The sequence below is a fragment of the Ctenopharyngodon idella genome, chromosome 16, assembly GCF_019924925.1.
Source record: "Ctenopharyngodon idella isolate HZGC_01 chromosome 16, HZGC01, whole genome shotgun sequence".
NCBI lineage: Eukaryota > Metazoa > Chordata > Actinopteri > Cypriniformes > Xenocyprididae > Ctenopharyngodon > Ctenopharyngodon idella.
In genome coordinates this window covers 2200538-2215159 of record NC_067235.1, presented here as the reverse complement: position 1 = coordinate 2215159, position 14622 = coordinate 2200538, and the positions used below count along the sequence as shown (strand labels likewise).

The following is a 14622-nucleotide window of genomic DNA, read 5'->3' as shown; positions in this document are numbered from 1 at the left end:
TTAGCTGAGTAATTACCTTAAATGTATCAATGTTCTAAAACTCCAACTATGTTGTGTTTAGTTTTATTTAGTGATTTGACTGAATACCTTGCCCTGTATTGTATGGTCACTGTCTTCTTGCAGGTGAAATACCTGTTTCAGACTAAAGACTGCAGACATACAGAATGAGCATTAAACAACAAAACTTTCCAAAGGAGTGTTTAATTTAATCAAGTAGTCTCAAGACACAATAAACACTTTTTTCAACCATTTAATTCACTGTATTCACCGTCTTCCTGACAGTTTAATGCCACATCCCATCCTTTCCTTGCATGTGAACACTGATCAAGAGGAAATCCTGTGAAAGCTGTCAGCTGGAAGCCATCAGTTGTTTGTATAAAGATGACTGGTGAGTCAAATAATTATCAGTTTTATACAGTCATTCATATTTCAGAGCTTTCTTCTAAAAATAAATATTTGGACTGCAATGCATACAAACACATCTTATCCTAAGTAACATAAAATAAACACATTGCATGATCAGATCCTTCAAAAAAAAAAAAAAAAGGTCTGCAGATATGACAGAAAGTGCTTTGCTATAATAGTTTTCATCGCATGAAATTATTTGACTTTCATGACATCAGACCTGTGATATGAGTTTACAGTGCAGATAAATGTGACACCACCAGATTTCAGTTGAGATACGACAGCACTAGAGGCACAAAACATATTTAAGGAGTTTACATTTGTGTAGGGAAATTGCACTCTATTTAACATATTAGAACATTATCTGCACATATTCTGAGATAAAAGAAACTGGTAACACTTTACATTGAAACCTTTATATATAATGCATTATAAAAGTATGGTTATTGCAATAAATATGAACCTTATAATGCATTGTATGATCTCATGAATAATTGTAACCAGTTATAATACATTATTATAACACTTATCTATTCACCTTTAGAAAGTTATTGCATTAAACACATGACAAACAACCGATTTCAGCCGTAACAAGGAATCTGAAAATATTATAATGCATTTTAACTTTGGTTACAAAAAGATTTAATGCATTATAATGTACATTATGAATACCTTTATAATGCATTATACATCAAGGCTTTAAGTACAGTGTTATGAAGAATGCTTATTCATTTGGCAGTCAGATTATCATTTCCAAACAGCAATAACTACACTTCTCATTGTAAAATGACCCATGTATTGCATCCTGATATACTGATTTCAATCTGCTATATGGAGACACAGCAACAAAATTGGTTCCATGGATTGCTTCTTTCATTAAGTTTTGCTTTAGTTGCATTACACATCGCCCATGTCAACTAAACCTCCCATGTCCCTGTGAAGGTTCAAATATGTCTGAAAAAAACATTCAGACAACACAACTGATCCTCTATTTCAGTGTAAGAACAAAACTAGGAGAATTATTCTACTTAAGGCTGCCGTCTTAAATGGCCTGGTATTTGAATGGTTTGGTGACAGAAGTCGGTGGGAAAATCTTCTAATAGAAATGTTAGAAAAGCAAGTGCTTTTGTGGTTGTCTCTGTTATGCGAGAATGTAGAAGTGCACGCGTTTGATTGTACACTGGATTTCCACAAATGAAAAGACAATGTAGTAGAACGCTTGTTGCAGTTTCATTAAACTGGAAAGTGCATTTTATATGCATAGAAGTAGTCTGCAGGTGTGTGTATATAAGAAATTCATGTTACTCTCCAGTGTCTCAATCAGCCCTGAAAAATGTGAATTTCTTCTTCACTGAAGTCCAGCTGTCTGACCAATCTGTGAGAGAGGATGCCAGGAGAAAAACAAGCATTTCATTAACCAAACAGTAAATAAATCTTTGTAAAGCATAAATTAACCCTTATGTGTCCTTAGAGACATTTTTGTCTTTTTCATTTTTGGTATTTTTAATGTTTTTCTTGTTAATGCAAACAGCGTAGATTTTGCCAAAAGTGTGTATTTGTATTGGAACTTTATTTATTTCATCCTCATTTCCTTCTATAAATCTATTTTACACTAGGCACACACAAATACTTACACTCAGGACCTTAAGGGGGCAAAATATCATGCATTTTTTGTTCATAGGCTTTCATTCTGTTGGCAAGGCTTCAAAACTGACATTTTTATGATTTTCTACCAGATGGCGCCATTTCTCAGGTTTGGCCTACGGAGCAAATACTCGCTTTTTCCTGTTTTCTGCTTCTGCTGTATTATAGGGCATTTTAGGCCAACTAAATAAATGATGCACCTATAAATGTGTGGATGTGTATGTAAGGATGTCAGAGTGTGGTTTGTATGCATGAACTGAGAAGTGTTTGTGTGAGTGATAGTTTTTTTTTTTTTTGACACTGACAAAAACTAATAATGCATCAAAGTTAATGTTTCTGCTAATCATTGACATGTCCAAGACTGTAAGAATCCCCCCAAAAAATTCTGCTTAGCGTATAGTATATGTAAAAATAGATTTTTTTTTTTTTTTCATCAACTGTGGCCTTATGTAAACAAAGTGGCATTTAAAGGGTTAAAATCTTAAAAATTAATTATAGTTTTTGGTAGTTCTGATCAGGACTACCAAAAAGTGGACAAAAATATTAATATATATAATATTTTATGACCTTTTTTTTTTTTTGACAGGCATTTTTGTCCTCTAGGACCTGTGCAACTTTTTTAAAATTAATGCACGTGTGTTAAATGAAATAAAGCACTCACTCAAACAGCTTCTAATATATCAAAAGCATGTTTGTGTGTGTGTAAACCATTAAACAAATGACTCACTGCACTGCTAACTCCGTGAATCCAGTTGGGCCGCACACACACACTAAACACTTGGAGTTGTCTGGTCTTTCCAGGAAGTTCTGCAGCATACAAGCATCTATCCGCCCTCTTCTGCCTTTCCATGAGTCTGCAGGCTCTGACAGAACATACTCCACCTCAAACCTGACAAACATACATGACAGTTAGGATGCTGCCCAAATGAATCAACAGTGAATCTGAATTGAGCTGTATAATGACATTAATGTCTTCTGTAGAGCTGCTTTACAGCTGAAACCAAAGTCATTTCAAAATTGAGGAATTTTGCAACATTAAAACTCTTATTTTTTTTATGTGAAGCTGCTTCGAAACAATCTGTAATGTATATATAAATACACTATATAAATAAAGGTGACTTGACTTGACAAAGGCAATTAACTGATCTAGAGCCACTTCATAAGCCCACAGTGTAGTTAAAAATGTGATGTTCCTGATAGAACAGTCATATTTTATGTAATGTGATAAATTATACCTTTCCTCTTTCGTACAAAGTTCATCCAGCTGAGAGCACCAAAGAATATCCCTCTCCTGACGGTTAAAGAACATCAGCTTGGCTTTTCTGAAAAGACATGCCAAAATAAAAATCATGCCTGCTTGAATACGCACAAACATGTTAAGTGTAGTGTTAATGCTTAAATTAAGGAAAACATTTAAACTGTAGGATCAGTTAAAATTGTGTGTCACTTCAGGCGATTATGATGTAGAGGCTAAGTATAAAAAGAAGCACACTTAATCACTAAAGCTGCGTTCACAGTTCACAGTGGCTGGCGGTGAGGTCGCTAGTAAGCATTCCCAATAGTGGTTGCCTACCAACACTTGTGAATGACATACATGGATTTTATTCCATGTTGTAGACAAAGAATCTGTTTTCTTGCCGCTAAAAACAAACATTTTGGAGGAAAAAGACTAAATATAAATGGAATCAGAACATAAAATGAACACCTTAAATGGTAAAAATCATTATTTCTTTGTATTTAGAAGTAATTTAAATTCTGAAGGTTTGTAAAATTCCAAAAGCTATTTGCAAACACAGCAGTAATACATCAACATAAAAATGAGAATTCGCTTTAACACTGTCATAAATTAATAACATAAAAATTCAAATAATAGGGGGCCCAGTACCGAGCCTTGCGGTACCCCTTTAGTCCATGTTATGTAACAAAACAATGTAATATCTCAAATTTGTTCCTCTATACCTTCTTCTTTACGAACTTAATTTAGATCTTTTTCTGACAATTGAGTTCACAGGTTTGTTACTCACCACGATCTTTACACCAAGTAAATGTGTCATGGAGTTTTAGTGGTTGCCCCACTTGCGTCCACTTGTCTACAACAGATTTGTGCAGACACAACTTTTTCTACCGAGTGGGCCATCTAAACAAACCCTTTAATGTGATGAACTATGCCTATGGTGGCTTTGCTAGGACAACTCTGTGAACTAACTGACTTTATACATACATCTACTAAAAATCACCTTGATACACGCAAAAGTCATTGCAGAAACTGCAGATTGCAACTGACTTAAGTGACCAAATACTGTCTCTTCATAGTGTTTTTCTAGATTTGTATGGGGCAGACCTGATTAATGTGAGGTCCTGCAGGGCCAGCCGTATGAGACGAGCCATGGGTGTGAATCCTGTGCCGGCTGCTAACATGTACAAATGAGTGACATCACGCAGGACACGCATAGTGAAGGAGCCCTCAGGACCCCCTACTGACAGAGTGGCTCCTGGAACAGACCAAAAACATGACATTAGTTAGAAAGGTTTGTTTGTGATTTAATGCAATTCCAGCTTTCATGGCTATATTCAAACCGGAAAACAGGTTAAAATGTAATAAAAAAATGTACAGTTATTAAAATCTTTTCAAAATTGTGAGCTGAATCAAACCATTTCTTCAATAGATTTCAACCACCAAAGTCCAATAAATATATGTTTCAGAGAAATTATAGGGAAGTTACAATAAAATAAAACTAATGTACAATTTATTTGCACTTTTTTTTTCCAGTATGTGAAACAGGGTTGTGCACGATGTAGAACTGAATTGAGAGAGTTTTTAATTCAAATTCAATTCTTCGTGTAGGAAGTTAAGAATTAAAGTAAACTGAACGGAACGGAAAAAAATAATTTAACTCCTATGTATAATTTTTTTTTTTTTTTTGAGATTTTATATGACTCTCAGATTTATGGACAACAGTGGATTTTCCCTAAAGACTTGTTAAATGTCTTGTTAAAAACCCTGATATAAAAGCACATAATACTGTTTAAATAAAATAAATAAATAAATAAAAAAGGTTAAAAAAAAAAAAAAAGATATGAGAAGTTACTAACCAATAGGAAGGTTGGTGAGGTGTGAGGTCAACACTCCATCAGGATAGATCTTTATCATGAGATGTATGTCTGAGCCCATTTCAGCACTGGATTGTGCAGGAGGTATCAGCGTCTGATCCACTGGTGTGTAGGGTTTCACAACATCTGTACCTGCTCGACGAACACACAAAACCAGCCTGCTGAACACTCCATAAGCACGTCAACTTTCATTCGATTACTGTAGATTAGAAGAGCATTTGATGTGTGACAAAGTGACATATTACCCTGGACAGACGTTTTGAGGTAGACGTGTCTCCCCACAGGAACTGGCATACGTGACCCTGGAGGAAGTTGTAAACGCAAGACCTGCGTGTCATGTGTGACTTCTGTTTTTGAAACCAACACACATTCCCTGTAGAAGAGCCCTGTGATAAAACAAATGTTATTAAACATTACTATTATTATTAATCTTTTATGTTTTACAAAGTTTTTTTTTTTTTTTTTGAGAGAGAGAGAGAGAGAGAGACCTCGCAGCATATTACAACAATAAAGAAATTTCACATAAAACAGAAAGAAACGTGAAAATAAATAAATAAATAAATGCAATGAAGAGGAAATTGGGTAAACAGGCAAATGTACTATCTAACTTTATATTAAAATATTAACATCAGCCAAAATATCTGTTTAAATAGACTTTTACTCTGTCTTAGAACTGTTTAACGGTTTAACAAAAGGTTTAAAGGAGCAGCAGATACAAACAATTTCTTCCCAAACTCAGTCCTTACTTTAGGCACTGATGCACATAATAAACGTTCATATTTAAAGTAGTCAGGAATATTTGTTTGAATATGAACACCTTAAATGGTAAAAATCATTATTTCTTTGTATTTAGAACTAATTTAAATTTGGAAGGTTTGTATTATTTTAAAAGCTATTTGTGAACATTCCAAGAAAATTGTTCATGTAGAAGCACAGCAGTAATACATCAACATAAAAACGAAAATTTGCATTAACACTGTGTCATAAATTAATAATATAAAAAGCAAATAATAAGGGGCCCAACACCGAGCCTTGTGGTACCCCTTTAGTTCATGTTATGTCACAAAACAATGTAATATCTCAAATGAGTTCCTCTATAACTTTATCTTTACAAATTGACTTAGACCTTTGTCTGACAATGGAGTTCACAGGTTTGTTACTCACCACGATCTTTACACTGAGTAAATGTGTCATGGAGTTCTAGTGGTTGTCCCACTTGTGTCCACTTGTCTTTAACAGATTTGCGCAGACACACCTGAACTTTTCCTACAGAGTGAGCCGTCTGGACTATAAGCAGAGAGAAATATAGAGACACTTACTTAGAATGAGAAAAAATATTGATAATTCATAATAAGCACTAAAAATGTCTTTTTCTTTTTTCCTTTACTTACCTTCGGGGCTATGTCAATAGTAAAGTACTATGTGTATCTGAATTATATACATTATATAATCTGATTCCATCAATGTACCATTGTACCGCATAGTGTTGTCAAAAGCGCTCAGCAGATACGTCTGTGATTGGCTACAATGACCACCGCTTCAAAAACATGTTGTAAATTGACATCTTTGACGCTCTTCACAGAGAAAGCGGATACGTCTGATGTCTATTTACAACATGTTTTTGGAGCGTTGATCATTGTAGCCAATCACAGAACAGACATATCAACAGCGCTCAAAATGCTAGTGAGGAAATGCTGGTATCGTCACATTTTTAAAATTTCAGTATCGACTTGGTACTGAAAAGTTTGTACTTTTGACAACGCTAATACCGCCATAGTGGGTTTTTTTGAACAGATAATTTTCAATATAATTCTAGATTCAACACAAAAAAGCATGTCTACTGTAATTTAACATACTACTCACCATCAACATGTTCTTGAACTTCACTGGACAGGCCTGAAAAAGAAACAGTGTTATCAACTCCATAATCAACTCATGTCTGTGTGGCTGGTGAAAGACTCACGCCAGTAGAGAAGGTATGACATCTTCCCCAAGAGCATCTCCACCCGAAGAGTATCACCCTGTAGATCCACAACTGCACAGCCGGAGCTGGGAATCTGGTGAGGTGAAAACAATAAAGTGTTTGACTTTACTAAACTTTCTTCTTTTACATATGAGAGAAGACAGCCACATAACCACTGGATTTTATGAAAATCAGTTGGCACCAACCTTTCGCTTGGTGTAAACAACAATATTGACAGTGCCATCTGTCTGGAACCAGTCATACCTAAGTCATATGGAAAAAAATGCACAGTGTGACTTAGCTTTCCTCAATTTTAGTTTTAGCTTTAATATTTTTTAATATAATTTAATTTTAATAAAATACTAATATTTTTAGAGTGTTGTAAGACTGACAGCACAATAAACCCTCTCCCTGAGATCAAACACGTAAACTCAACATTACTCATTAGACCGCAACCACAGCTGAATGCTGAATAACATAAGAAGTTGGAATAAAACACACATAGACCAGCTGTTAATGTATCAATGAATGAGTCACTCAGTACTATTGTTCTTACAATAGAGATATAACAAAAGTCAAACATACCGTGGGCGATGATCTTTGGCAGGGAGAGGAGCAGATAAAGGCTCCAGTCTTAAGGGTGGAGGAGCAGACAAACCTGGTATGAGCAGTAACATACACACAATTACTCCTCATGAGTCAAATAAATAATTAAGTATTGGCATAGTCAGCATTTATAACTAGAAATCCACATAGTTGAACTATGGGTTTGCTGTCATACCGTTCAAATGAGTGCTCTCCATCTTCTCTGTTTGAGCTGTAATAACCAAAGAACCACGTAACGAGGAATTAAAACAACCATAAAAAGCTTATTTCATGTTTCATGTTCTGAATTTAAAGGGATATTTCAGGTTAAATCAAATAAATCAGATTTTTTCATTTCCAGCTCATTAAACAACATGTTTGTATGAAAATAATTATGTTTCCACAAACTTATGTGCATCTTGCTGAACTCTTTTCTACTGTCAAAAGTGCTAAGAGAACCTTGAAGAGCAGGACTGGGCTTCACTGCCATCCGTCCCACCAGACACTCCTTCAGCATGGACTCATAATTCACCCACCGGTGGACCTGGGGTGGACAAAAATACAGTGACACTTTAGAAGAAGTATACAGCACTTGTAAATCATTCACCAACTATTAGTTTTAATTTGATTCGTAGTTTATAAATTGCAGTCTTGTTAATACATTAAAGGTGCAATGTGTACATTTTAGGAGGATCTATCGACAGAAATGCAATATAATATACCTAACTATGTTTTCAGTGGTGTATAAAAACATTACATAAGGAACCGTTTTTATTACCGTAGAATGAGCCATTTATATCTACATAAACCGCAGGTCCCCTTACATGTTAAATCGCCATTTGCGCCGGCATGTTTCTACAGTAGCCCTAAATGGACAAAGTGCTCTACAGAGCACGTTTGCTTGACTAGCCTCTCTCTGCTGTCTCAGACTACGACATTTTTGTCCTGTGTTGGCCACTGTAGCTTCTCTATATTGCAATACGCAACCTCACTGCTAGATGTCGCTAAAATTTACACACTGCACCTTTAATAGACTATATAAAAATAGTGAGGTCTTCATTCAGTGTCACTTTAATTATTAGTTTAATTAGCCCATATGTTAAGAGTTAGATAATGCAACAACTTGTTAACCATACCTAAATGATGTAGTTTTTTAAACCAACAGTAAAGGAGTTGTTAATGATTATAAGGAATAAATAGTCCTCACTTTACATTAGGTCACGGAAAATACTAAAAACAACCTTTATTGGACATTGATTGCATTGGACATTAATGGTTCCTAAAATGTTTACAAATACATTAGGCATAAATGTGCATCCATTCACTTTATACATAAACATTTCTATACATTTCATTCCTATTAATTTCACTTTTTAATTTTTTCATGAACAATACTGGCTTAAAATAAGACATATGTAGATGTAACATTTACAGACACAAAAACAGACTTTTTTGTATGTTTGGATATGTGCCAAAATGTACAATACAGCAATAGAAATATAAAATATTTACAAATTAAGCTAAACATAATCTTTTTTTTTTTTTTTTTTTTTAAATATAACATTTATGGTGACAATTTTAGTTACAATATACTATAATATAGATATTTTTGAGCACGGAAAAGAAATGTTATAATTAAGTAACTGAGTCAACCTCATTAAATGCAATTGAAAACAATGTCACTGATCCCAAATTCAATAGAATGCACTGATTAATTCCATGAATTCAATTATCATAGATTAATAAGGATTTGTAAACATTTGTACGTCAGTAAATCTGTTCATACATAAATTGTTTATGTTTTAGATGCTGTCAGTAATGTATGTTTTTGTGTCTATGCAAACTTGTTAAGACAACTGGTAACACTTTATTTTAGGGTCTTTTAACTAGTTGCTTATTAGCATGCATATTACTAGAATATTGGCTTTTTATTAGTGCTTATAAAGCAGATATTAATGTCTTATTCTGCATGACCTTATTCGACATTATTAATCCTACCCAATACCTAAACTTAACAACTACCTTATTAACTATTAATAAGCAGTAAATCAGGAGTTTATTGAGGGAAAAGTCATAGTTAATAGTTTATATGTGTTCCCTATACTGAAGTGGTACCAGAAACCCTTAGATATTAATAGTTTCGTAAATTGTTAACAAGTGCATTAAGCATAAATTTGCTTTATACATAAACATTTCTTTACACCTCATTACTATTAATTGAATAACTTTTTAATGTTTTCATGAACTCTGGTTTAAAATAAGACTGACCTCACTGTTTATATGTAGATATTGGTATGTAACAAAAACATACGGTAACACTTTATTTTAGGGTCTTTTAACTAGTTGCTTATTAGCATGCATATTACTAGAATATTGGCTGTTTATTAGTACTTAGTACTTATAAAGCACATATTAATGCCTTATTCTGCATGACCATATTATACATTATTAATTCTACCCAATACCTAAACTTAACAACTAACTTACTAACTATTAATAAGCAGTAAATTAGGAGTTTATTGAGGGAAAAGTTAAAAAGTTAATAGTTTATATGTGTTCCCTATACTAAAGTGTTACTAAACATACTGACTCTTTACGTATGAGCTAATGATTACAATGATCATTTGTAAATTACAGTGACAATGAATGAAGAACTCACTATTCGTAAATAGCCAATTAATATATTAACAATGTAGAGGCTACAGTTTATAAACTATGAATTAACTATAAACAGTTTACAAATGATTTGTAAGTACTTTAATACTGTAAGCGTTCGAGATCAAAACATGGACTATTTTCTGAAAACAGCATTCAAGTTCTGCTCATGCAGCATTTTACCTGGTCAAACAGGTCAGTGCTGTCAATCCCAGCAGCCCTCATTAACTCCGCCTCCCCACCGGGATGGAAATCCATGTAGGCACTCACGTTATAGACCATACCTACAAAAAACACACAAACATGGTGACTTTAATATAAAATCAAAATATTATATTGACAAAAGTAGAGTACTTTTCTGTAAGACTGTAGAAAAAATTATACATGCACTGTTTTCTATTTTATTATAATATAATTTATTCCTGTGATCAAAGTTGAATTTTCAGCATCATTACTCCAGTCTTCAGTGTCACATGATCCTTCAGAAATCATTCTAATATGATGATTTGCTGTTCAAGTTCTACCTCTAATGCATGTCCAGCAGTCATTTCTGGTGTTGTGTTTCTTCAGCTCCTCTTCTGTCACCTCGATCAGTCTTCCTCTCAGTCCAGTCAAATCACGTCCACTCTTGGTCAGTCGGATCCAGTCCAGCAGACTGTGACCGGGCTTTAGTGCCACCTGTACGCGTTACACACAGCAACATACTTACATAGCTGTAAACACAACTGTATTTAAACATACACTAATGTTAAATATGAATAAATATCCGGCTCATCTGTCTATGCATTTAAATCACCCCTTAAATCATGACAATAACGTAGTTTAAGGGTCAAACCTTGTTTCTGGACTGTCCGGCTGGTGCGACTCTCTGCTGAGATCCAGCTGCCGGAAAAGACTGCGATGGCACGTTCAACATTACTGATGCTTTAAAACAACGCCAATTCCTGAGAAAACCTGTCCAAACACACTGGATATCACTAATCAGAAATAAATAAATAAATAAAAAAACTGGCAAAAATACACTGAACGCCACTGATCGTGGGAGTTCACTTGTAAGGAAGTGTTATGGGAGTGCTGTGAGATGCGACTTCCTCATTTTGGCAAGTGGCTTCATTTTTTTGACCTATCCAACATGACAACATGACCCAATTCAGCTGCTCTAAAAACACACATAAACATGAGAGAAACGTAATAAGCAGTAGCGATGACACTACTGTCACAACAGCACCTTCAGCAGCACTTTCCTACTACTCAATAAACTGTCGCGAGAATGTGACGTCATTGCCGTCTTATATTATGAAATGCAGATTTCATAATAAAAGACGAATATATGACAAATCACCATCGTTTGTAGTCTTTAAGTCTTTATTCATAGGCTATATAAAAGCCCTGTCAAAAAAACAAAAACAAAACAAAACAACAACAAATAAAAATCTAGGATTTTGCTGGACTTATTTGATAAAAAAAAAAATTATATATATATATATATATATATATATATATATATATATTTTCTTAATACCACACATGATGATCTTGTATTTATTTCTTGTGTGTAGAAGGGTATTATTTATTCTTTTGAGCCTGTGCATATATTTTCTTGTTTCGTTTTTACATTTATTTATATATTTACTTCACTTGCTGTTCTTCTCTCTTTCGTTTTGTGTCTAAGCCCTGTAAATTAAATGAGAACTTGCAATAGGCCTGGTTTTCTTAATTAATAAAACATAAAAACGAATATATGTGGAAATAAATACATTTATACATAATGCAAAATGCAATTGGTCTGAAATAAAATAGCTTAGTTTAGATTAGCTTCGTTTTTAGCTTTTAGTTTTATTGTTGTTGATGTGTATTTTAATGCCTGTATAGTGTGCAATATATGAACTAACATGTATTAATTCTGATATCTACCAGCTGTCTCTCAGACATTTACATTTTTATATTACCCTTAATATTTTTCCACCTAGACTAAATAAATGTTTAGAAACCAAAATCGGTTATGATGGATCAATAATATAATGCCCCTGAAGTTAATATGATTACTTTGGACCACATTTCATCTTTTGTCTAATGCAACAGGTATGATAGTGTTGTAAGTGCACAACTGCTTCTACTGTCTCCACTTACAGACTGTTTCTTAAACCTGGTAGTTATTATGTATCAAAAAACTCACCAGACAAAACACTGGAGATGACAGAAAAGACAACTGAAATGTTTCCTCTGTTTTCAGCTCTATAATCTTCCTCCTCCTCTTCCTCAAAGTCCTCTTCATCTTCCTTTACCATTCCAGGGGTATAACTTTTACAATCAGTGGTTTTAAAAATCTAATTATCTGTCAGATCAAACAAATGCATGGCTTTATATTTTGACAGGAGGTACATGCTGATCTTGCATGACTTTTATTATTGGCTAATCTGTTTAATCCTACCATTAGGAACTAGTAGAGATTACACTGAATGACACAGGACTTCAAAGTCTTCAAAATAAAAGTCTCAGTCCTGAATAAAGCGTCAAAGTTTAAAACAAATTTCCTCTAACGTCATTGTGTTTTGTAAGAAACCTCAAACATCCTCTTGCGCTCTTCCACCTTCAGTCAAACACTCATATTTTATATGAACAGTAACTCAGAATCACACTTTACATGACAAGGATGCAGAAGTGGTTTTCTTGATGAAATATAAACTCTGAATCCTTGAGTTAAACATTTTACAAAGCTTGTCAAAGCTTTTGCATTACACAAAATTTTACTTTTTATTTATTTATTTTTAACAAAATTCTTTGATTAATTCATGTACAACTAAAAATGTCTTGAAGACTGTGTGAGATGAGTTTGACTACATTTTCATCTTTAAGTGAATTCTTGGGTTATCAGTAGATCATTTACTGAGAGAGAAAAGAATAACTCCTCTTTATTGGACACTCTTCATTTATCTGATTCTGACACAATATAGATGGCCTCAACAATAGTCATGAGCTAAAAGACACATTTTAAGAAGCAGCCACAGATGTCTATTCAAATTGAATCGATGCAATGTGATGCATTCAGATTAACTGCAAAAAAATGAATCATTATGAAGAATATCATTATTACCTAATACAGTAATACAGTAGAGCTCATTGATCTGTGCTGCTTTTCCCCCAAAACATCGCAAGCCTGTAGATCTGAGAGTTTCTACAATCTTCTTGAGCTTTTGCTGTGGGAAACGCCAAACTGGTTATTATCATCTTTATTTTATTTATTTTATTTTATTTTATTTTATTTTATTCACAGAAAGATTTGGTGTTCCACCTGCACATTGAATGAGTCATGTGAAAGACATTTTTTTTTTTTTTTTTTCCTCGAACATGAAGTCTGAGACATTCCATGATTGGAGACTAGATTGTTTTCAGTATGTAAATAAGTCAAATTTACTTATCTAGCTACATGCTTGTGCTTTGTAGTATTTTTAGAGCTCCTTGTACAACAGCAACAGTAACATTCTAATGACGTCGTTTGTAGTCTAATGTTTCTATGTGTTCTATTCTAATGTTGTTGTAGTCTTTATAGTTCTTGTGTGCGACTACGAACAAGGCAGGCTGTCTTCTCATGAAGGTCAATCTCTAGATACGTAAAATAATGTCAACGGTATGTTGAAATTAAAATCACAAAAACATATAAACATACTGTATATAAAAACACATAAACAAACTCTAATACTGATCTTTTCTGTTGCTTATTGTGTATGACTCTTTCCATACATGCCACTGTTTGAGCTGTTGTGGTAAATGTTGAAAAGAGTCACATTACAGATCAAATATAAGGTAACCCTATTGTTGCTGTTTGCTTTAACTCAAGCCGTAACCACTTAACTGGAGTGTTGAAACGCATTGAACTAGTATCGTACGCACTGTAAAGGACATTTAATGATGTCTTCATGAGCTGCAGTTACATGTACTGTATGTCCTTTTAAGTGTTTTCTATTCTACTGCTTTTATGATGGTAGTTTTGTTGTCTTTGGATTTTCTCTGTAACTAAAGTTCAGTAACCCACATTTTTATTACAATGAAATCTGATTGTGTTTCATTTGAATACATCATAAAATCCCTTTATTTCTGATACTGGTCTTTTTTTTTTTTTTTGGTTGACTGTCTTTGTTTGAGCGCAGCACGCTGAGGATCTGGAGCTGAACCTTGTAGAAGAGCAGAGGTCTGGATTACAGCTGGTTTGCTCATTTCCATCACCTGGAAATGAACTTCTCTCTCCTCTCTACAATCAC

General features: G+C 33.9%; 1 protein-coding gene across 2 annotated transcripts; it reads right to left on the bottom strand.

The window, feature by feature from the left end:
- Nucleotides 1-185: 185 nt before the first annotated feature.
- LOC127497498 (cytochrome b5 reductase 4) lies at nucleotides 186-12703 on the bottom strand. Of its 2 annotated transcripts, none has more exons than XM_051865979.1 (17): nucleotides 12540-12703; nucleotides 11199-11317; nucleotides 10888-11041; nucleotides 10547-10647; nucleotides 8168-8252; nucleotides 7905-7940; nucleotides 7709-7781; nucleotides 7330-7387; nucleotides 7124-7217; nucleotides 7024-7056; nucleotides 6325-6447; nucleotides 5406-5546; nucleotides 5143-5292; nucleotides 4391-4541; nucleotides 3285-3371; nucleotides 2777-2938; nucleotides 186-1780 (listed from the first exon to the last, which is right to left on the bottom strand). In XM_051865979.1, the coding sequence occupies exons 1-17, from the start codon at nucleotides 12649-12651 to the stop codon at nucleotides 1726-1728; spliced, it is 1734 nt and encodes a 577-aa protein (XP_051721939.1). In that variant the 5' UTR covers nucleotides 12652-12703; the 3' UTR covers nucleotides 186-1725. The 2 variants fall into 2 exon arrangements, with proteins under 2 accessions (XP_051721939.1, XP_051721940.1); XM_051865980.1 differs by lacking the exon at nucleotides 12540-12703 and adding an exon at nucleotides 11592-11610.
- Between the last annotated feature and the right edge of the window lie 1919 nt (nucleotides 12704-14622).

Bases quoted from the DNA above. Each gene is read 5' to 3' on its own strand.
- LOC127497498 (XM_051865979.1), bottom strand. From the start codon at position 12,651: ATGGTAAAGGAAGATGAAGAGGACTTTGAGGAAGAGGAGGAGGAAGAT. The intron at 11,318-12,539 runs GTGAGTTTTTTG...GTGTTTGGACAG, and splicing joins CATCTCCAGTGTTTTGTCTG to GTTTTCTCAGGAATTGGCGT. The intron at 7,057-7,123 runs GTGAGTCTTTCA...TTTCTTTTTCAG, and splicing joins GTCATACCTTCTCTACTGGC to GCCTGTCCAGTGAAGTTCAA.